Here is a 22,143-nt window from a genome sequence, read left to right as displayed (position 1 = left end):
CTGTTTCGCTTAAAACTTGCAGAGACAACAAGCTGGCCCCGCGAGGAACGGCGCTCATGCGGGCAGCGGGCAAACTCCGCAGGGCGGCGGCCAGGGCCCAGGACCTGCGGGCAAGCCTAGGCCTGGAAAGTTCGAGCACGAAGGAAAAACACTCAGGGACGCCCTGGGATGGTGGGAGAAAGACCAAAGGGAGAGACCACCTAGCGCGAACCGTGTGTCTCCACGGGTGGGGAAACTGAACATGTGAAATAATGTAACAGCAAATGACAGCGGCGTCCGAGCCGCCGGGAGAGGGACCGTGAACCTCAGAGAGAAGCCGCGACCCGGCTGGCGGGCGGGGAGCCAAGACTCGAGCCCCGCGCACGCACCCCTCGCCCGAGGCCCACCCTCGCCCAGGCAAGTCTGCGGGGCAGCGGGCTGGCCTCGCGCCCTCAGCTTCTCACTCTTTCGTCTCCCGCGTCGGCCTCTGGACACCTCCGGCGGCGCTGGGAGAGGGCCCGGCGCGGCCTGCCCGCGACCCTACTCCCCTCACCTGGCTCAGGCCCCTGCAACCCGAAGAGGTGAAGGAGGCGGCGGCAGGTGCTGCACACACGAACCCGCGGTGGCGGCGGCGGCGGCGGCGGCTCCGACCCGCTGCCCTAATCTACCGCCGCCGCCATGTTGGCGGGTGAGGTCACCCCGGCGTGCTTCCGTCACCGCCGGCGTTGGGGCGGGGCGCGGGCGCGCCGCAAGGGGGCGGATGTGCCCTCCAGAGCGGAAGTGTGGACCATAGAGGTTTTGTGGTGGAGGCACCACCCTTCTTCCCGCAGACGTGACCCGGAAGGACCACTCTCTCCTGGCCTACTCTCCACTTGGAGAGCCGCTCTATGGTTCCGCCGCCGGAGGTGGCCGCCACGGGCTGCTGAGAAGGGGGCTGACTGGGATGGGCCCACCGTCGTGGGTGCGGAGGCGGGCAAAGCCTGCGGGAGCAGCTGCAGGCGCAGCGTGAGTGTGTGTAGGCGAGCCGGCTGACGGAGTGTCGGGTCCTGGGAGCGCCGGCGCAGCAACACTGGGGAGCTGGGTCACTGCGGATGCGGGGCGGTGGGGGCGACTCAGCGCCGCAACGAAGGCACGCTTTGGCACCCGTCCCGCGAGGGAATCTAAGGGAGCCACGGTGTCTGCACGCCTGACGGCCCGGAGGAGGGGCCGAAGGATAGAAGGCCTTTGGGCAGTGTCCCTGCTAGTGGGGTCAGAGGGTTCTTTCTATGCTGATGAAGATGTTTTCCGGTTGTTTGTGCTGGTGGTTGAGCAGCTCTGGATACTCTTGAAGCCATTTAATTGTATTCAGTTGTAGACTTCAAAAAGGTGAAGTGTCTGTGAAGTATATTTCTCAATAAAGCTGTGAAAAAAGAAGTGATGAAAACCTGAATTGATGGGAGGGTGAGTGGCGGAATCCGAAAGAGGGTTGGAGTTAGTGTCCTAGGAGGCTTGGGGCCGGCGTGATTGACTCGGGTGGTGGTGCCTTGGCTGTGAAATCGGATAGATTTGCCCAGAAAAGACTTAGCTAAGAAAAATATAAATCACTCCTTAGTAGTGCCTGTTAATCGAGCTATGTTAAATTTTCCCCATCGTCCAAGTAATGGCTCTTATGGTTTTTAAGCCAGGATCACGCATTGCGCTTGGTTGTTAAATCTTTTAACGGTCTCTTAGACTTAATTTTTAAAAAGTTGACTTTTTGAATTGTACAGAAATTACTCAGCGATAAAAAGGGACCGCTGATACGTTACAATATGGATTAATCTGAAAATGTTTATATTGAGTCGAAGAAGCAAGACTTAAAAATGTATACACACTTTGTGATTCCATTTAGAAGGATTTCAGGAACAGGCAAAATTAATCAATGGTTATAGAAATCAGCACTGTTGCCTCAGAGTGTGGGATTGACTAGAAAAGAGCTTTCACTAGGGTGATGAAAAGAGTCTTTATAGTATGGTGGTCACACAGGTATCAGGACTCATCTAATTGTACTTCGTAAGTCTATGTGAGGTAGGAGATAGATGAGCTCCAGGTTTGACATTTACAGCTGGCCTTCTATTTGCATTTCATGAGGCAGGAAGAAGTGGGCTTCAAATTACATACTTAAAACTAGTCTCCTGTTTGCCTTCCCTGAGACGCGAGATAGGTGGGCTCCAATTGAGGAATTTACAATCAGCCTCCTGTTTGCCCTCCAAAATGGAAGTAACAGCAGTCATAGCAATAGTCAGGGTGATAACATGGCAAGGACAAAGACGGGCAAAACCCTGTTTGAGTAACAGATTAAGAGATCTCTGCTCCCCCTGTATTTTGGGGACAAGTGATAACACCAGAAAGGCTCCTTGGGGTCAAAAGTCAAGGGATAATTCTAGGCCATAATGAGTCTTCCTTCTCCCAGAAGCCTTCACTTTGAGATCAGTCTTGCCCAAGGTGTGCGTGCGAACCCCAGGGGAGGGTCCTGAGACAAATCAACCTGAGGGGACAAACGAGATGATCAGCCTGAGGGAAGACAAAGACCCAGAAAACTGCCACCTTATAAAGGATTTAAACTTAACCAAAGACATGTCACTCTCTCTCTGACCCTGTGTACTTTTCTTTTCAATCAACTTTTCCTTTTTACCTTCTTCCTCCCCTGAATTCATTCTTACCTAGTTGGTTAGTCCCTGTGGTCCAGTGGTTAGGACTCCCTGTCTAGGAAACTAAGACTTTGTTTCTGCTCGCTGCTACTTACTGCTCCTGTGTCCTAAATCATATGCAGTTCATTCTATGTAAATTAAAAAAAAAAGTCCTGTAAAATAATCCTGTGTGGCAGGTTGCCAATTCAATATATGGTTAGGTGAATTTTGGACTGTTTTCAGCTTTAGGGTTGGTTTTCACCCCTTTTCTAAAAAAGTGTTTGAATGTATTCAAGGATAACATATAGGCCAATGGAGTTGAAAGGTCAGAATGGTCCTTCATTGCTTTGCAACAGAGACCAGTGGGGGAAGGGGTAGTCTTTTCAGCAAACAATGGTAAAATAATGTCATTCTTTTACAGAAATTACTTTAATCACAAGCAGTTCATGATTTTCAGAGGTTTTGGGGGTTTTTTCCCAACAGATCTTAAGTGACACAGAGTCCTAGACTGTAGCCTGATGTGATTATAAAGTCTAAACTAATTACATTCACTTTATTCTCGTTCATCAGTTGTTTATTGAATGCCGACTATTATCAGGCCGTGTGCTGGATGCTGGGAAAAACCATGACATCGTCTCTGTTGTGAAGCTGACACTTTCGTTGAAAAACCAGATAAAACATAGAAATAAAAGGGGGGGAAAAAAGCTTATAATTGTGGTATATCCTGAAGTAAACAAACAAGGGACAGGAGTAGAAAAGGTGAGGGGGTGTTGATGGAAAGGGACTGATAAACAAGCCAAGGGGCAAGTGCAGGAAAAGATTTTCTCAGGTGAAAAGCTTGAAAACAAACCAGTAAAGCTCTGACCTGATGAGAAGGGGAAGGGGAGTGATAAGATCAGTGAGGTGGCAGGGCCGGTTCAGGCAGCTCCCCAAGAGCACATGGGAGCCACAGGAGGTTATAAATTGGAGAGTGATTAGAGGTCATTACTTTGTGTCATGCGGATGGATGACTGGTTGGAAGGGGCACAAAAATGTAAGCACCTAAGTTAGACTTTCACTACTTTCTGCCATCATTTTTTTCTTTGTAAAATTAATTCCTCAACATTCAAAGACAGATGACCTTAGTTTCTCTCTGTGAGTGTCCTCCCCAGCAGACAAACTGGTCTGTTTATTCTGGTGACTCAATTTACAGGTAAACCACAGACTGAGGTCTTAGCTTGGAAGCAGGTTAGACAAGGAGCATGTAAACCATCTCTAAGTGACTAACCTGAAAGGAATTTAGGTCAGCAATTTGGGTGAAGCCATAAGGTAAAGAACCCACCTGCCAATGCAGGAGACAAAAGAGACGTGGGTTCAACCCCTGGGTCAGGAAAATCCCCTGGAGGAGGAAATGACAACCCACTCCAGTATTCTTGCCTTAATGCCATGGGCAGAAGAGCCTGGCAGGCTATAGGACCACAAAGAATCAGACAAGACAGCACATAGATAAATAGGCTTATCTGGGAATGGGATTTTTGGAATTTGTCTGAAAAGTTGTTTTAATAAAACTTCTTCACAAGACCTAAGCTAATATAGGAGGAAATTGGATTTGGAAAACCACCAACTAGTTAATTTTGGTGTGTTACTCCTAGTAACTTTCATTTCTGCTTCACTCTGTGAACTTTACCTGGTTCTTATGGGGAGAGGGGGAGCTGCACCAAAGGGAATGTTAAGTGTATCTGTATCTTCTATTTAAAAAGAGAAGCCCTAAGGCAAATGTGACAAATGCTGATTCTCAACTGGATGGTGGTACATGTACATTTGAATTATTATTTGTACTTTTCTGTATTTTTTAATGTCTTAGAATAATAATAAATCATAAAAATCAGCACACTGTTTTCCAAAAAACAAAAGCACACTTATCTGGATAGTGTCACATCTGTCCCAGACATTAATTTCATACGTGATTAGACATGTACTTAGGAAATGGCAACCCAAGAATTCCAGTGTTCTTGCCTGGAGAATCCCAGGGACAGGGGAGCCTGGTGGGCTGCCGTCTATGGGGTCCCACAGGGTCGGACACAACTGAAGTGACTTAGCAGCAGCGGCGGCAGTTTTTTGTTTGTTTTTTTAAATATTTATTTGATTGGTCTTGGTTGTGGCACTCAGGATTTTTTTTTTTTTTTTTTTTTAACTGCAGCATGTGTGATCTAGTTCCCTTACCAGGGGTCGAACCCAGGCCCCCTTCATTGGGAGTGCAGAGTCTTAGTCCCTGAACCACCGTGGAAGTCCCAGGACATGTGTTAGTTTGCTATTCTCACTCCTCAGCGCCACATAATTGCACAGCATTGTAAAAAAAAAACCAGGAGGAGGACTTCCCTGGAGGTCCAGTGGTTAGACTCCATGCTTCCACTATAGGGAGTATGGGTTCCATCCTGGTCAGGGAAGCTCTGCATCCTGCATGGTGTGGCCAAAAATAAAAAAATGGGAAGAGGGACTGTAATCCAAATGAGTGAAGACCATCTCAGCCTGACCTGGTCTTGCATTTCCTGCACTGGCAGAGAGAGGCTTTACCCCCAGTGCCATCTGGGATGCTGTGCGTGTAGCAACAAGGGTCCAGTACGCTCAAAAATAAATTCAAAAAATTTAATGAGAAAATGCAGAAAGAAAGGAAAATAGGCAAGATAAAATAGTAATACTTCAGCCATTAGACAAAGTCAAGGACCTTTAGTTCTTTAAGAGCTATAGATAATATTCTGAGCTGTCCTTTGAGCTGTTTTGCAGATACTGAGACCCTCACCAGGTGGAAGAAGTTAACACTATGATGCCCACAAGCACATTGACCCAAGTTCAGTTCAGTCGCTCAGTCCAGTACGACTCTGTGACCCCATGGGCTGCAGCATGCCAGGCTTCCCTGTCCATCACCAACTCCCAGAGCTTACTCAGACTCATCTCCATTGAGTCAGTGATGCCATCCAACCATCTCATCCTCTGTCATCCCCTCCTCCTCCTGCCTTCAATCCTTCCAGCATCAGGGTCTTTTCCAATGAGTCAGTTCTTCGAGTCAGGTGGCCAAAGTATTGGAGCTTCAGCATCAGTCCTTCCAATGAATATTTAGGACTGACTTTGATCTTGCAGTCCAAGGGACTCTCAAGAGTCTTCTCCAATACCGCAGTTCAAAAGCATCAATTCTTTGGCACTCAGCTGTCTATATAGTCCAATGCTCACATCCATACAGGACTACTGGAAAAACCACAGCTTTGCCCAGACAGACCTTTGTCGGCACAGTAATGTCTCTGCTTTTTAATGTGCTGTCTAGGTTGGTCATAGCTTTTCGTCCAAGGAGCAAGTATGTTTTAATTTCATGGCTGCAGTCACTATCTGAAGTGATTTTGGAACCCAAGAAAATTAAAGTCTCTCACTGTTTCCATTGTTTCTCCATCTATTTGCCATGGAGTGATGGGACCAGATGCCATGATTTTCCTTTTTTGAATGTTGAGTTTTAAGCCAACTTTTTCACTCTCATTCATTCTCATTTCACTCTCACTCTCTCACTTTCATCAAGAGGCTCTTTAGTTCTTTGCTTTCTGCCATAAGGGTGGCATCATCTGCATATCTGAGGTTATTGATACTTACGGCAATCTTGATTCCAGCTTATACTTCATTTTGCATGATGTACTCTGCATGTAAGTTAAATAATAAGCAGGGTGACAATATGCAGCCTTGACATACTCCTTTCCCAATTTGGAACCAGTCTGTTGTTTCATGTCCAGTTCTAAATGACCCCAGACCAGTTGAAACCAGAAGGTTGATAATGCTGACTTCCAGCCTTCACCCAATCAAAACAATGTCCATGGGCTGATCACACGCTTCTCCTTGAACACTGTAAGACTACTCACCACCCCCTCCAGGGCAAGACAGTTTTGAAGGCATTAGCCTGCTGTGGCCTCCTCCTCTCCTGGCAAAGCAATAAAAATAGTTTTTTACTCCATGCAAAAAATAAAAAAAAAACCCACACTATCTCTGAGATTTAGTCTGGCACCGGTGAAGAGGCTGAATATTCTGCAACAAGGGGAAGCTAAGGAAATTGATTAAGCCGTAGGCTTTTGTCCACACATCAGCGTTGGCTAATGAATTATATAATGTACCCCAGAAAGGTAAAAGGCTTCTATTACGGGAAGCAGTTTTTAGGGGCACTCAATTTTCTGTAAATGTAAAGCTCCTCTGTGGGTGCATGTGTGTATTAGTCACTCAGTCGTGTCTGACTCTGCGATCCCACGGACTGTATAGCCCGCCAGGCTTCTCTGTCCATGGAATTCTGCAGGCAAGCATACGGGGGTGGGTTGCCATTCCCTTCTCCAAAAAGCTCCTCTAAAAACCTGTTAGTAAAAAAACTGAAACTTTTGCTTCCATTAGGGCCAGGACAGTAAAATAAATTCTGGCTGGCAGAAATAAACGTTTTTAAAGAACACAGTCGACAATGCTCAGCAGTCAGACGCCTAACGGCGAACCTTCTACCCGACCCCCAAGCGGGCTACTAGGGAAAAAACCCATGAGGGGTCACGAGTCGGCGACGGGGGCGGGGCAGGACTTCCGGGTTGCTCTCTTTCCCCACTGGCTGGGCTGCTCTCTCCCCACTGGCTGGGCTGCCCGGCGTCCTGCGCAGGAACCGGAAGTCGAGCTCACAAAACAGAGGAGGCGGGGAGCTTCGCCGGCTTTCGTCTCCCTTTCTCCCGTCTCCTGTGTTAGGTCTGACCTCCGGCCGATCGTCTGCCGCCGCACGGCTTGCCGCCATGGCCCTCAGCGATGCCGACGTGCAGAAGCAGGTGAGCGCCAAGCTGGGCTCCAGGAGGCAGGCGGGCGCATCCCCGGCCTGGATAAGCCCCGCGGCGGCCTCGTCGGCCAGGCCTCCTCCGTTCCTGGGGCCCTGCCTCAGCTGCCGGGCGTCGGCGGTGGGCGTGCCGCGGGGCTGTGCGGGTCGGGGCTGGCCCTGGGGTCGCGGCGCTGGCGCGGCGCCTCGTCGTTCGCGGGCTGGGCGGGCGTTGAGCGTCTAGGCCCGGCCTTCGGGGAAGGATCCTCAGGCCACAGTTTTTAGGGAAGTCGGCCCCTTCTTTCTGAAGTTTGTAGGAAAACGCTGACTAACGCTTACGCACCGTCTTGTGAGTCTTGTTACGTGAGGAATTCGGTGTTTCTTCCTTGGAAATTTCCATTTCCTCGGAAACGTCTTTGCTTTTATTCGCTATCTAATCAGCGCTCAGAAGGGCGGAGTGTCTCCTTTAAGTGCATCTTCGGCTGATCACAGAAGGCGGCAAGAACAGCTCTGTGGGGAAGCTTAAGGCGTCTTCACAAGGTGCCGTGCGGGCGTGAGCATCACAGCCCGTGCGGCGTCCGAGCGTCGCTGTGGGAAAGGACGCGGTGCCCTCCGCACTGCCTAGTAGTGGTCACCTCCCGGCCCCGGCCCTCTCACCCCTGATTAGGATAGAGCGAGAACTAAGGGTTCCCCAGGAAGAATACCTTATAAAGGTAAAACCGTGGTGAAAATCAAAGGCATCTTTTGTTTCTGTAAAACGGTTAAGAGTGAAGAAATGTATGGCCTGTACCCCTACACGCTCCGTGGGGTCTCCGTCAGGGCGACGCCTGCGCTCCCCGTAATTCTCATCAGTGACCGGGCTGAGCACCAAGCGCAGACCAGACGCGTAGAAATCCTGGGTGTCCAGATTCCTTCCCCCCCTGTATTCAAGTATTTGTCCATGTTGCTTTTCCTGTCTGAGGAGTATGGTCGTTTATTTCAGCAAATCTCTAAAGGAATCGGACTGCAAAAGGGTAAAACCGAGTAGATTTAGCAGGAAGAAGAAAAGTGTAATTTAAGGGCAGATTTTTCTGTCTTAGGGGCGGAGTTAAATGTCCTGAAGCAGGTGACTTTCTCTTGTCGGAACTCCCAGAGGCACGGTGTGTTCCTGTTGACTGTAAACGGGCTTCTCAGATGGAGGTTAAAATGAGTGTTTTGCTCGAGGCTGTGCTGATCTAGTCAGATCTAGTAGCAGAGGGTCCAGCAGGAGTGATAAAGGCAGACAATGCAGGTTTGAATCAGGGTTTACCTCTGGAGGCCAGTGTCTTGTAGCATTTATAAACTGTGTTTATTTATTACTGTATTTATTTCCTATTAAAGAGTTTGTGGGTCTGTTTTGGATGTGGACCATTTTCAAAGGCTATATTGGATTTGTCACAACATTGCAACATTACCTGAGAAGGGAAATGCACTTCAGTAAATGATTATTGAATGAATCAGAAAAGATATATTTTCTTGTCATTCAAAAATAACCTTTTCCTTCTTCTAGATTAAGCACATGATGGCTTTTATTGAACAAGAAGCCAATGAGAAAGCAGAAGAAATTGATGCAAAGGTGAGATTCCACTGTCTAGGTTAAAGAAGTTACCTGAGTTTTATATGGTCTTGCTTTCCTAATTAGTACTGAATAACATTGCTTAACAGAGCAATTTTGAGTTGCATAGTATGTCTGTATGTTATGTAAAATTGTTCTTTTCTCTAGGTATAATCAAATACCATTTAATACTTAATTTTCATTGTTCTTTTGATTTATTCTCCAGTAGTACAAATAAAGGTTATATTTCCCTGTGCTGTACACTATATCCTTGTTGCATGTTTAATATTGTTTTGATGACCATCTGAGTGCTGCAGTTTCTTGTATAACTAGTTTCCTTATTTCTCTCTGGGACAAATATTAGCACTTAATGTTTCAGCTGCTAAATGCATTTTTATTTTAAAGTAGTCTTATCTCATATGACGCCATCATCTGTACTTATTTCCTGTGATAGGTGTAGTAATAAGCTGTTAGGCATTTATTTTAGAACATGAAGGTTCCAGTAGCTGTGCAAAACATTAAATATCTGAATGAGTAACTTTAGCTAACTTCCAAAGTCATAATTTCTTACTGCCTGAAAATCACAGACAGTTGACACACTGAGATAGCCTTTGTAAAAAGTGACTACTCAAAAAAAAAAATAAAGTTTACTTCAGGTTAAAAAAAAAGTGACTAAATAATTAACACTAAAAAAACTAATAACTCAAATTTATATAGTTGATCATTTTAAAAGGATTTTGAACAAGGAAAGAATACTATTTTTATTTTATAAGGGAAGACACTTAGACTGAGATTACTTGACCAAATATTTTAGACAGTAACTCAGATCTTCTAACTCCAAATTCTGTATCTTTTTCATATACAGAATCTTCTGATTATATACTTTGTAAATTTGTTTGTGGGTACTATTATCCTTGATTAAATTTTTACTCTGGCTTCATTTATGATAAAAATCACTGATCTTTCCTTTTGAACAAAAGGAATGAGGAGTAATCTTTGAAGATGAGTCATAACACTTTTTCATTTTAGATATAGAATAAAGTGAATTTAAGCAAATACCCTGGTCACCAGCAGCTTAAAATAAAATTGTCAAATCTGTATAATGAAATAATAATTAATTTATTTCTTGGTAGGCAGAAGAAGAGTTCAACATTGAGAAAGGTCGTCTTGTCCAAACCCAAAGACTGAAGATTATGGAATATTATGAGAAGAAAGAAAAGCAGATTGAGCAGCAGAAGAAAATGTGAGCTTTGAAAATCACTGGGCTGAGAGGGTCCAGCAGGTGCACTGGGGTCAGCAGATACGGGTTCTGGTTTTGTCTGGACCACTCACTGCTTATCTAACCTTGGTCACTCTGCTTAACTTCCCTTTCCTCACTTGGGAACATGGAAGCCTCACTGGATTACTGAAATATACAGTTGAAATAACTGATAAAGTCTTGCCACTTGGTAAGCACTCAATAAATATTTCGTAATATTTGAGAATAGGTGGGTATAAAGCACTGCATATATTTCAGGGAGTTCTGTTTGGGTCCGTACAGAGAAAGGTATTTGCGTATCTGAAGAAGGGTGTACATTTTTTTCTCTGCAGCTCTAGTGATGATACTTTTCCATGCCTTTTGCAGTCAGATGTCCAATTTGATGAATCAAGCGAGGCTCAAAGTCCTCAGAGCGAGAGATGACCTTATCACAGTGAGTAATTAGTCCCTTTAGTTATAGTATTATAAAATGTTTGTCTATTATCGAGAATTCACTAGTTCATATTGGATTAAGGACTTGATTAATGATTTTTAGAGAGAAAACCTTTGGTTAGCAAATCAGTACAGTAGATATTGTAATAAATAAAGAAATGAATAAGATATGTGTCCCATTTTCAAGGACTCACTGCTCTGACAACATATAGACTCTTCTGAGTCACATAACTCATGATGGAGGACCGTAGAGTGCGGGTGATGGGGGCTTGAGGCTGGAAAGCCTGAATGGAGTAACATAGGGGCCCTGAGTGCACGTGAGGAACCTTTGAGTACTTTCAGTAGAAGGGTGTTGAAGTTTTCACTTTATTTTATGAAGAATATCATATATAGGGTTCATGATGTAAGTTCATAAGTATGTAGACTAAATTTAACAGGGAAGAGGTTAGACACGTAACTGTCTGGAGAGTATTGTCATCCAAAGGACAGGGCAGGAACATACACTTAGGTCAGGCAGCCTGAAGGAATTTGAATTAACTCAGAAACCAGGGAATTCCCTGTGGGTCCAGTCGTCAGGTCTCCGGACTTCCACTGCAGGGGCCATGGGTTCAGTCTCCTGTCGGGGAGCTAAGAACCTGCGAACCACATGGCATGACCAGAAAGGAAAATTCAGAAACCAATCACGGACGCCTCTATATGCACTGCTACTCATATTGTTGTTACGGAGGCCCTAGATTTCTTAACAAATGGAGAGATAAGTTAGATAAATATTGGGAAGGAAGAAACATACTATTTTGATGCTACAATTATATACTAAAAAATACAACACCCAAAAAACACTAAGAACTGGTGATTAGTTCAAATGGTGACTGGCTACAAAGAGAATATACAGAAATTGATAGTTTTTCCACATGCCAGCAGTAACTAATTAGGAATAAATGTTAATGAATAGGCCCAATGTGGAAAAGCTGTAAAACTGGAGATATAAAACTTGACTAAGTAGAAGACATACCATCTTAGATGACTAAAGAAACACAAATATCTTAAGATGTTGGTCTCGTCACATGACTAGTGTGATGGCAGCAAGGACTGAGTGGGTTGTCAGTGGGGATGCATTTTATAGGAGGACACTCTGGACATTGGCTGCGGATTGATCTTCTGCTGCCTCCTTTAAGACTGATACAAAATCCTGAATTTCAGGCCTGGCTGCCTAGAAGAGTGGTGGTTCTATTAATGAAATAGGAAGTCAGGAGAGCGGACTCTTTTAAGAACGACAATCAGATGACTTTGACTTTGGACCTGTTTAGAGGGGCCAGGAAGCTTCCAGATGGAAATGTCTGCCAGGGTGTCTCAAGTGTGAGGACACACTGTAACAACACAGCAGGAACTACAGCAGAATCCTCTGACGTAGAGCAGAAGCCCACCCAGCATTGTGAGTACAAGTGTGCTCCAGTAGAGAGAAGAGTAGCTCCCCTAACACCTATTACAGACCCCAGAGTAGCCAGGGGCTTCCCTGGCGACTCAGACTGTAAAAGAATCCGCCTGCAATGTGGGAGACCTGGATCCGATCCCTGGGTTGGGAAGATCCCCTGGAGCAGGGCATGGCAACCCACTCCAGTGTTCTTGTCTGCAGAATCCCCATGGACACAGGAGCCTGGCGGGCTACAGTCCACGGAATCGCAAAGAGTCGGACACAACTAAGCACAGCACAAGCACAGCAGCACAAACTAGCCAGAGTTTATCTGCTTCTTAAACTCTTACACCCACATGTCTTTCTGATTTCAGTACCAACTTGATCTTTTAGTTTTCACTCACCTGTTTTCATTTCCTAGCTAGGTTCCCTTGAGGGAGGCAGCTGTGTGGGTTGCAGGGTTTTGTGTTGCTCAGTCCTGTAGGAGTCGAGACAAAAGACTGTGTCTGCACTACAGCCTTTTGAGGGTGACTATGAAGAATTAAGTCAGTCATAGCTTGGAGACGGAATTGGAGAGAGCAGCATGAACCAAAACCAGGAATCGACAACACGAGCAGGAAATGGAATTGTCCAGAAGAGCAGGGAATATAGGAGCTGAGGCTGGAGAGAGACACCAGGGTTTGGTTAGACTTGATGCCTACTCAGGAGTGTGGAAAGTATCCTTTGACCTTTTCTCTTAACCCTTGATAGGCATGGAGATCTCATGGAGGGCCTTGTTAAAATGCAAACTCCAGGCCCCATTTTCCAGAGATTTTGGTGGCCTCATCGGGCATAAACAGCCCAGAGTAATCTTGTTGCAGGGCATCTAAAGGAGCATGCTGTAGGATTAGGTTTGTGTTGGAGAAAGAGAACTGGTGATGTAGGGAGAGAAAATGAGGTTATGGCTTAACTTGGATCTGAAGGTCAAAAAGCAGAGAAGCCCAGACCAAATGGCAGCAGTGGTCATTAAGAGAAGGCCAGGGCCTCGTCCACAGATTCTTAAAGATTGGTGTCTGTAGGACTTGGTGACTGCAGGTTGTGAGGAGTCGAAAAAGACTTAAGGTTTTCTTACCAGGTAAGGCACCTGGATAGGTATTGGTAAATACAGGGGGAACAGCAGGTGGAGAATGTGATGAATCTTGGCATTTGAACGGCTTCAGAAGACCAGGTGAGTTTAGGAGAGAGGTTGGGGCTGGCATATAGACAGCTCTCAAGCCCAGTCTGTGTGTGGATGAGCTCATCACCATTGTGGATGTAGGATTCCACTGTCAGGCAACCACCTGAGAAGCCTCGAGCTTAACAGCCAGGAAAACAAGACATTCTAAGGACATGGGGAAAGCAGTCATGTGGAAGGAGAAGCAGCAGCCAGGGACAGAACTCTTTATTTTTCTCTTGTTTTGTTGAGCTGTTAGCATTTCGATAGATACCAAATGCAGTTATTCTGTAACGTGCAGCGTTTCAGAACACATTGTGAGCTTTTGTTTTGCTAATTAGAATTTTGCTAAAATAAATGTTGCTCTAATTCAGTTGTTCTAAAGCACTTGTTTCCTTCGGCCTTTGCAGCCTAACATTGGGCCATGGGGGACTTTTCGGTTTAGCAAACCCCAGTAACCAGCCCCAACTATGAGATGATGGGGAGCAGGGCAACATGTCCATGTTTCAGTGCAGTTTGCTCTTTTAAAACCTTCATTTTTCCAGCTTGCGCATAGAATCAAACTATTGAAGAAGGGGATTTGTCAAGCAGTTGGCTAGGAAAGGATGGGGAAACAGATGGAAGGACATGGTAGCAAACAGGCGAGCTCTGCTGCCCGCAGTGCTTCATCCTTTGGTTGTTCTTCTCACTGTTGACCTTGTCCCGCTGCCTTGCCCCGACGCTTTCCAGTGTTAGAGCCCGTTTTTGGGATCTCTGTGAGGTGTGAGTTTCTGTTTCACCACTGTCTGCTGTTCGGTGGGTGCATTTGTTAGCTTCTGTGAACCTTTGGTTCCTAGTAGAATGGGGAAAGCACACACCTGAAGGTTCATGTAGGAAAAGTGCCTGTATAGTGCCTCATGCGGAGGAGGGCAGTGACAGTCTTCTCCTGTCACTCTCTAAGGCTCACACCTTGTAAGGCACTGTTCCTGTTGTTGGGAGATAAAGAGCACAAGTACCCTGTAGAAATTCTGACGTGTTGGTCCCTGAAGTAGAGATTGCCGGTGCTGGGATTGACGGCCAGCTGACTGTTCACACGTGGAAGGACCAAGGAAACATGGTTCTGTTGTCGTCGTCATCATCAGGTTTCAGTTCCTTGATTTCTAGGAGCATGGTCCTAAATCTTCAGGAAGCTAGAGGCAGGTGCAGGTGGACAACTCTCAAAGTACTGATCTGTAGGCTGAGAGGTAAAGACAGTGACTTACACCTCTCTCCATGAGGCGTCAGGCTGCAGCCAGAAGCTGAGTTTAGAATCAGTATCACTGGAGTATTGATGCCTAGTAACATCACTGCTCGTAACTTACCGTCCTCACCTGTAGGGCACGTCTGTTCAGTGGACAGGAATGCTCTAGATAGGGGACGACACAATTTCCGTTAGGTTTTAGCTTTCTTATCTGGAGTTCAGTTTTTTCCAACTTCCTGTGCCCTTGCTTGTAGTTGTGGGCGGTGTTAAGACTCATTTACCCATTTCCAGATTTTTCATAGTGGGTTATTTTTATAAACAGCTGCACTGCTATTTAGAGGTTGACTTGATTCTCATAATGTAAGGCTGTCTCCAAACTCCCCTTTCCACCCTTACCTGCTTGACCAGTGTGGATGGTCAATTCTAGCATAAAGAAACGTGCTTGAGGGATCTCTTGGTGAGGAGGGGCTTAAGTTTCTTTCAGCCAGATGTATAACACAAATGCTGTAAACCTTTGTGCCATGAGCTTCCTAGATTATGAAGGCTTAAAATGCTTGGCAGTGGTTCCTGGAAAGTGGTGGGGTCAAGGGTGACTCACTCACAGAACCACTTCCCTCTCTCTACCCTCACTTCCCAAATTCTGATTGGTCTCTAGGTGAGCATGTAGCTTCCCTCTCCTCTTTAAATCCCCCACAATCATTCTAGAGATTGTGTTCAGTAGAGTAGATGCGTGGGAAACTTTTTGGGATGGAATGTTCGTGACAGTGTTGGGTGGACAGCAGTGGAACTGAGGGGTATTATCTCTGCCTGGGTCCACTTTTAGCCAGTAAACCAATACACGCTTATCACTTACAGAGTAATTTCCAGTGTGTTCTTTGCAACCATGTGAGATTTCTGTTTCTGTTAAAGAAGTGTTTGTTACAGATGATTAGAAAATACAAACTTAACACAAAATTGAAATCATTGATAGTCCAGCCTCTTTACAGGTAAACATTGATGACACTTTGTTCTCTGTTCAGAGACTCTTTTTTTCTAAATAAAAAATAGAACCATCTTAAATGACTGTCTTAATGCTACAACTTGCTTTTCCAGTCTGTGTCACACATTTGTGTCAGTCGGTAGGGCTCTTCTGCTAGAGCATTGTCTCCCTGAGAGCTGAGCTGGCGCTGCTTCTGTGTATCTGTGACCTTAGCACAGCATCTGCTTTACTGTGCACCTCAGAGAACGTCTGTGGAGTGAAAACCGCCACAGAGTGAGAACTGATTGGACAGAAGCTGGGCCAGCCCCGTGTGGGTTCTGAGCTGAATACCCAGGTGCTTGGACAACTTTTTTGTTTTCCACCCTTTGTAGGACCTACTAAATGAAGCAAAACAGAGACTCAGCAAAGTGGTAAAAGATACAACCAGGTACCAAGTGCTGCTGGATGGACTGGTCCTCCAGGTAAGTCTGTAGGTCAGGTGTACCACAGATGGCCACGCGCCTGCAGAACCGACAGTGTGAGAAGCCCGCTGTGCCCCTCCTGGTTCGTCTTGTGAACACACAGCTCCTGCGTGTTCTCATCTTGGCTGTTTGCCTTGTCGAGGAAGAGATGCTTGGGAGGACGGTGGTATCTCGCAGGTTGAATGAGACTGATACCTTTTTAATGGTTCTCTGTAACCCCCAACTATAAACCTTCCTAATTTTATTTCACCACTGAAATGCTTGTTTTAGGTATTGAGGTTTAGACCACAGGCTGTATAAACTATGTTTCCTGCTCAGGACAAACAGTATTTGTCCTCAACCTAGCTGTATTTTGGGCTTCCCTGGTGGCTCAGAGGTTAAAGATCTGTCTGTAATGCGGGAGACCTGGGTTCGATCCCTGGGTTGGGAAGATCCCCTGGAGAAGGAAATGGCAACCCACTCCAGTATTCTTGCCTGGAGAATCCCATGGACAGAGGAGCCTGGTGGGCTACAGTCCACAGGGTCGCAAAGAGTCAGACACGACTGAGCGACTTCACTTTCACTTAGCTGTATTTTGTTCCCATCACTAGAGCATTTGGGTATATTTATCTGGTTTGTGACACCAGAGTCTTCCCATTTTATTGTGCTGTGTAGGCCCTCTTTGGGGGAACTTAGGACTTTTCCCCCAACTCTGAGAGAATTATAAAGACATTCTGCTTGCTGTTGCTTTATTTTATAGTTTGTGCTGATTGCATCTGTGCTTTAATAGGGTTTGTACCAGTTGCTGGAGCCCCGGATGATCGTTCGCTGCAGGAAACAGGATTTCCCTCTGGTGAAGGTAAAGTTTGAAAAAAATCCTTTTTCTTTTTAAAGATCAATGTGTTGGGTATGAAATGACAGCTCAGCCATGGAGACTAGAAGTCTTCACTCATTGGAGATTCTGACTTCAGCGTACCCAAGCCTCTGATTTACTGTCTCAAAGAAATCAAGCTGCCAGCTGTGTTAGTACCGTCCTCCTTTCCTGGAGACCTCGTATACCATGATCTGAAAATTCAGTAAGAACGGTACCTACTGGATTGGAGCCAAGGATAGGCAAGACCACAGAGAAGTGGCATACTCCCAGAGCAGCAGGGCTTGGTGCTAACTTAGTACTGTCCTACACCTGGAGGAGGCCAGGAGGTGCCAGCAAAGTGATGACACAGCGTCACTGCCAGAGGCCAGTGTTGAGGAGCTTCTCTCTTAAGGGAGGAGACCTTGGCCCCAGGGAGGACCAAGGCCCTGGCAGGCACACGGTGGCAACAGAAGGGTCCTTAGGTTGTAGACCCACCCCCCGCCACCGGCTCTGATTATGTGCCAGCTACTCTGTTCAGGTCGTTCTTCCCTGTAGCTTATGGTCGGGCGAGGTTGAGAGAGCTTAGTCCTTTAGTGACTACATTTTAACGCACAGTATGCTTGTGGCTGCCCCAGGTCACTTGTCTCCTAGGAGAGCAGACTGCCAGGTGGGGAGCAGTGTTCACTCTTATCTCCACTGTGAACTAGTGAGCTGTGCCAGGGACCCGGAGCCCGGCTTGGGCCGCCCACCTAGACGTGGGGCAGTGCACCTTGGTGGGCGTCGCTGTGAAGCTGCTGGGGCCAGATGCCCCCAGAGTGGCATCCGCTCTCCATGGTGATACTGTGTGAGACCTGAGGAATAGGAAGAATTCAGTGTATGTGTACATCTGTTCAACTGGTAACAGGATCATAAAAAGACTAAAGTTCCGTCATGATGTTATTAGTGTCTTGCTGGAGCCCACACCTGGTGCTACCTTCAGTCAGGTTAGAACCTCTTCCATCTACCCTATACCCCTTCCCCCAGCTCACTCCTTTTTAAAATGTGGTAAAAAGTGCATTAAATTTACCATTGTTACCAGTTTTAAGCATACAGTTCTGTGCTTTAAGTACATTCGCTGTTCTGCAACTGTCCCCACCCTCCTTCTGCAGAACTTGCCATCTTCCAAACTGAACAGCAACTCCATGAGCCCCTGGCAGGCGCATCCTGCTCCTGTCTGTATCACACGGCTACTCTAGTGCCTCTGCAAGAGGAATCCTACCAAGCCTGTCCTTTGGTGATGGGCTTACTTCACTTGGCATATTGTCTTCAAGGTTCATTGATGGTATAGCCAGAGTTGGAATTTCCTTTTTTAAGGATGAATCTATGGACCACATTTTATTTACTCATTTGTGTTTATAGACACCTGGGTGGTTTCTACCATTTGACTGTTAAAAATAAGTGGGAATATCTTTGCTTGTATAGATTGTTGGTTTTGAGGATAACTGTTCTGTGTGTGTGGTCAAGTTGCTTATTTGTGTCTGACTCTTTGTGACTCCATGGACTGTAGCCCTTCAGGCTCCTCTGTTCATGAAATTGTCCTGGCACAAATACTGGAGTGGGTTGCTGTTTCCTCTTCCAGGGGATCTTCCCAACCCAGGAATCGAACCCACATCTCCTGTGGTTCCTGCATAGTTTTTGATGACACCTCTGTGTTTTTTTTTGTCTTTCCAGGCTGCAGTGCAAAAAGCAATCCCTGTGTACAAAGTTGCAACCAAAAGAGACGTTGATGTCCAGATTGACCAGGAGGCCTACCTGCCCGAGGAGATGTAAGGAATGCTTCTGCTTTTAACATGCAAGTGGCTCTGGCTGCATGAACAGCCACATGCTGGACCTTCCTCGTGTCCGCTGGGCTCAGTGTGCTGGAGGGCAGTGGAACCCCGCTCATTTGTGCCTCCTGTCAGCTCCTGTTGGTCTCCTCTTATGAACCAGATTCTTATGGTTCATCCTGCCAAACAGCAGAACAGATTTTGTACCCAGAAGTTGAAGCTCGGTACACGTGTGACTAGATGCTGAGAAAGGGGGTGGCTCCCTCTGGCCAGGAAACTACTTTCATGTCTGGCTGGTGGACTCCGTGGTGTGGACTGAGCATTCTTGGTGCTTCTACTGACGGCTGGGTGCAGTGGGGTTGGCCACAGGAGCTCCTGGGCGAGGAGGCCAGGGCATTGTTTCCTTGTAGCTTTCCAGCTCTTGGCAGCTGCCATGAGGTAACGTCTATGCGGAGCTGACCCAGGGCTCAGGATCCAAAGCCACTCTGCTGATGGGTAATTAGCGGCGGGAGGAGATAAAACCGACAAGCAGTTTGAGGTCTGGTAGATAGCAGGTTCCAGTCAGGGCCACTGTTCACGGTGTTTTGAGTCTGGACCCTTAGAAAAGTCAGACAGTACATACCCTGGATGTTAGAGCACCTACTCCAGAATTAAACAGAGACGCTTCACCTCTGAGGGGTTTGCTCACAGCTGACTGGAGCCTGGATCAGATGAGGACTGGGGCTGTTGATTGGCAAATGGGGACAGAATTCCCCTTTTTGTTCTGTTAGGGAGGGGCAAGTTGTTGGAGTTAACCAAGTGAGGTTGGCACATAGTCACTTGGGATGAGATACAGTTTCAAATTGATAGTGTATGTTCATTGGCCTCTACTCAAGAGGAAGAAGGTAACTGCACCACGGGTCTGTTTTCCTTAGATCTATACACATGGTTCTTTACCTTGTTCTTTGTAGAGCCGGCGGTGTTGAGATCTATAACGGGGACCGCAAGATCAAGGTGTCCAACACACTCGAAAGTCGGCTGGACCTCATAGCCCAGCAGGTGAGTGTGGGGACACTTCTCAGTCAGTTGGCCTGGGGTTACTTTGAGGTGATGTGGAGAACGTGTCGTTGGTATTTTAGATTTGTCGCTCTTTGTACGTTTTGGGACATTTTCTTGAATGGAGGTTTGGACATTTAGTGTCATTTGCTGAGATGATACCATGTATATGAGGGTGGGCTTGGGGATAGAACAAGGGCTTTGTCTGTCTAGGATCTCACTACGTGTGAGATGTATCGGGGTGCTTAAGAGATGCTTTACTACGGAATTGCTTAACGAAGGCCCTAGAACCCCACACCCCTGAGCGAGTGACAGGAATCAAGTCGCTTGTTAGAGGAATTGCTGCTGGGTTCCCGTGTTTGCAGAAAGCGGTCGGGAAAGTTGAGTTGTCCCCGGTGTGGGGCCTTTTCAGGAGTGCGGTCTGCTTGACCACCAGGCACACGTGGGTAAATTTGTAAAACGAGGTAAACTGAACGTCCTTTCCAGAGCTGCATTGACCACACGTGGACGGCAGCCACCGTCCTGAGGTTGGGCCCTTGGGGTTTTCCAGTTGCTACTGGAGGCCTCAGCACATGCCTGCCTTGTCTACTCGGCACAGGGTGGGTGCTCTGTCTGTTGAGAGAGCGTCACTTCTGCCCATGTCAGAACATGACGGAAGCCCCGGATGGTGGTGACTTCTGTCGCTTCTCTTTGTCCCCATTAAGCAGTGGCCTGAAGCCCAGAGGTGTGATCGTCACCTCTCTCTCGGCCTCTGCTGGGATAAGTGCTTGGCCCTGTGGCTGCGGCTCAGGTGGGTCCGTGCCAGGCCGCACTGCCTCACAGAAGTTTTCCACTCTTCACAGATGATGCCCGAAGTGCGGGGAGCCTTGTTTGGTGCAAATGCCAACAGGAAGTTTTTGGACTAAGCCAGCAGGAGGTGCGTGACGAGGACGCTCCCGTCATTGGAAGAAACGAGATGGCCTGTATAGCTTCCTCTTTGCTGTCCCCTGCCCTTATTTGTCAGTGGGTGCTCTTCTGTAGCTAATGTTCTCCGACTGATGGGTAATGATGGGAGTCTCAGTTAGTACATTAGGAAACCTTCCTCTAGCTTGTCTCAAAGTAGCACAGTTCCCGCCGTTCTGTAGCGTGCAGTTGCGGGGCCAGGTGTGTGCGTGTCCCGCACCTGCTGCTGTCCTGGGCTCCACCATCCAGCCTACAGGCGGTGGGGTGGTAGACTCAGTCCTCAAGTGCATGTGGGCCTCATCCCTTCCGGCAGCAGCAGCTTCTTGCCTACGTGTTTGGACCTAGAAGTGTCTGTAAATGTGATTTAAGGTCTATTCCATGAATCTGCTCTATTTATTAAAACACAACGTGGAGGTGGATGTCGCTGTGGTTTATTACACAAGGGCTGCGACTCCACTGGGCGATCTGGAATGCCGGAGCCACAGCCCAGCAGTGGTGGGCCACCGATGGCTCCCTCCCTCTTCCTCTGCTTCTGCTCCTTTTCATCCAGCTCTCACCCTGAGGCACCCTCCACAAGGGGCTCTGGAGGGGCTGACGGCTTGATTAAGGGAGGTGTATTAGATTTGGTAGCATCAGAGAAGGTGGCGGCGCGGGCCCGGGGAGAGGAGTTGCTGTGTGTTTGGTGCATCAAGACTTAAAACCCTGTGTGACCTGAAGATAAGGTGTCAGTCAGTCCTCCCCCCTCAGGATGACCTGAGTTGACTCAAGTGTAGCTTTGTCCTAAATGGACGCAGCTGGGAAGACGCGCGGTCTTCTCACGGCCTTCACGTCACACAGGGCTCCACGGGTGGAGGGTGTGGGGCCAGGGGACCCCCAGCCTTGGGACGGCTGTCGTGGTCCTCTTGAACTAAAATACAATCCTGCTTTTCCCCACATCAGTGCTAGGATGAACTAAGTTATTTACTCAGAATTAACAATAGCAAATCCTCAAACTGACTCAGTTGAGATGCAGTGACGACCCTGTCTGTTCAGGTGGCAGGCTCCTGAGCACTGGGGGCCTGGTCACCAGGGATGGGCCTGAGAGGGAGAGGGCAAGCGGTGACCGCGACGGCTGCTCACACCCAGTGCTCCCCGATGCCCCGGGCGACCCTGAAGAATGGGCTGTGAGCAGCGCCCTTCAGGAAGGCCAACCTGAGGGCAGGGTTCCGCCCCCGCCCCACCGTGCCCCCTCCCCACTCCTGGCTGGGGCCTGTGCCACCAGCACAGAGGGACCCTCACCTGCACAGTCGCTGATGCCGCCGCAGCTGTTCACTGCAGCCTAAGTTTGGATTTGAGTTTCCAAAGCTATCGGAAGACAGTCACTAGTTAGTCTGCCTGCCCTTTTGTCAACACGACATCCCAGATTCCTTGTATAAACACCCCGTGGGGTCTGTCACGGGGGTCCTTCCCCTCTTGGGGCCTCCTTTACAAAATGACACACTGTCTGAGGGCCCAGCTCGGGGGGGCAGAGTGGCCCGAGACAGGAGAGCCCTCTGCCCCCAGCCTTCCAGAGGCATCACTTGTGGCAGCAGCTACGGAGCCTGCAACA

The 22,143-nt window shown here is 47.5% G+C and overlaps 2 protein-coding genes across 11 annotated transcripts in view; one reads left to right on the top strand and one right to left on the bottom strand.

Annotated features, from left to right (window-relative positions):
- Positions 1 to 673, bottom strand: part of BCL2L13 (BCL2 like 13) — a 51,179-nt gene extending 50,506 nt beyond the window's left edge. For 8 of the 9 annotated variants that reach the window (XR_011566815.1, XR_011566817.1, XR_011566816.1 and 5 more), the window contains exon 1: positions 533 to 673. The gene's annotated coding sequence lies outside the window, so the exon portion shown is untranslated. Of the gene's footprint in view, positions 1 to 443 lie in introns of all 9 variants that reach the window. The other variant, XM_070790361.1, reaches the window with a different exon arrangement.
- Positions 648 to 20,974, top strand: ATP6V1E1 (ATPase H+ transporting V1 subunit E1). Of its 2 annotated transcripts, none has more exons than XM_019961747.2 (9): positions 648 to 984; positions 8,945 to 9,010; positions 10,123 to 10,232; positions 10,614 to 10,680; positions 15,852 to 15,941; positions 16,711 to 16,779; positions 18,484 to 18,578; positions 19,529 to 19,616; positions 20,456 to 20,974. In XM_019961747.2, the coding sequence occupies exons 1-9, from the start codon at positions 658 to 660 to the stop codon at positions 20,516 to 20,518; spliced, it is 975 nt and encodes a 324-aa protein (XP_019817306.2). In that variant the 5' UTR covers positions 648 to 657; the 3' UTR covers positions 20,519 to 20,974. The 2 variants fall into 2 exon arrangements, with proteins under 2 accessions (XP_019817306.2, XP_019817307.1); XM_019961748.2 differs by lacking the exon at positions 648 to 984 and adding an exon at positions 7,273 to 7,432.
- Positions 20,975 to 22,143: the final 1,169 nt, after the last annotated feature.

The sequence above is a fragment of the Bos indicus genome, chromosome 5 (assembly GCF_029378745.1).
Source record: "Bos indicus isolate NIAB-ARS_2022 breed Sahiwal x Tharparkar chromosome 5, NIAB-ARS_B.indTharparkar_mat_pri_1.0, whole genome shotgun sequence".
Taxonomy (NCBI): domain Eukaryota; kingdom Metazoa; phylum Chordata; class Mammalia; order Artiodactyla; family Bovidae; genus Bos; species Bos indicus.
Note: the sequence above shows the minus strand (reverse complement) of the source record. Positions and strands in the feature narration are given on the sequence as shown.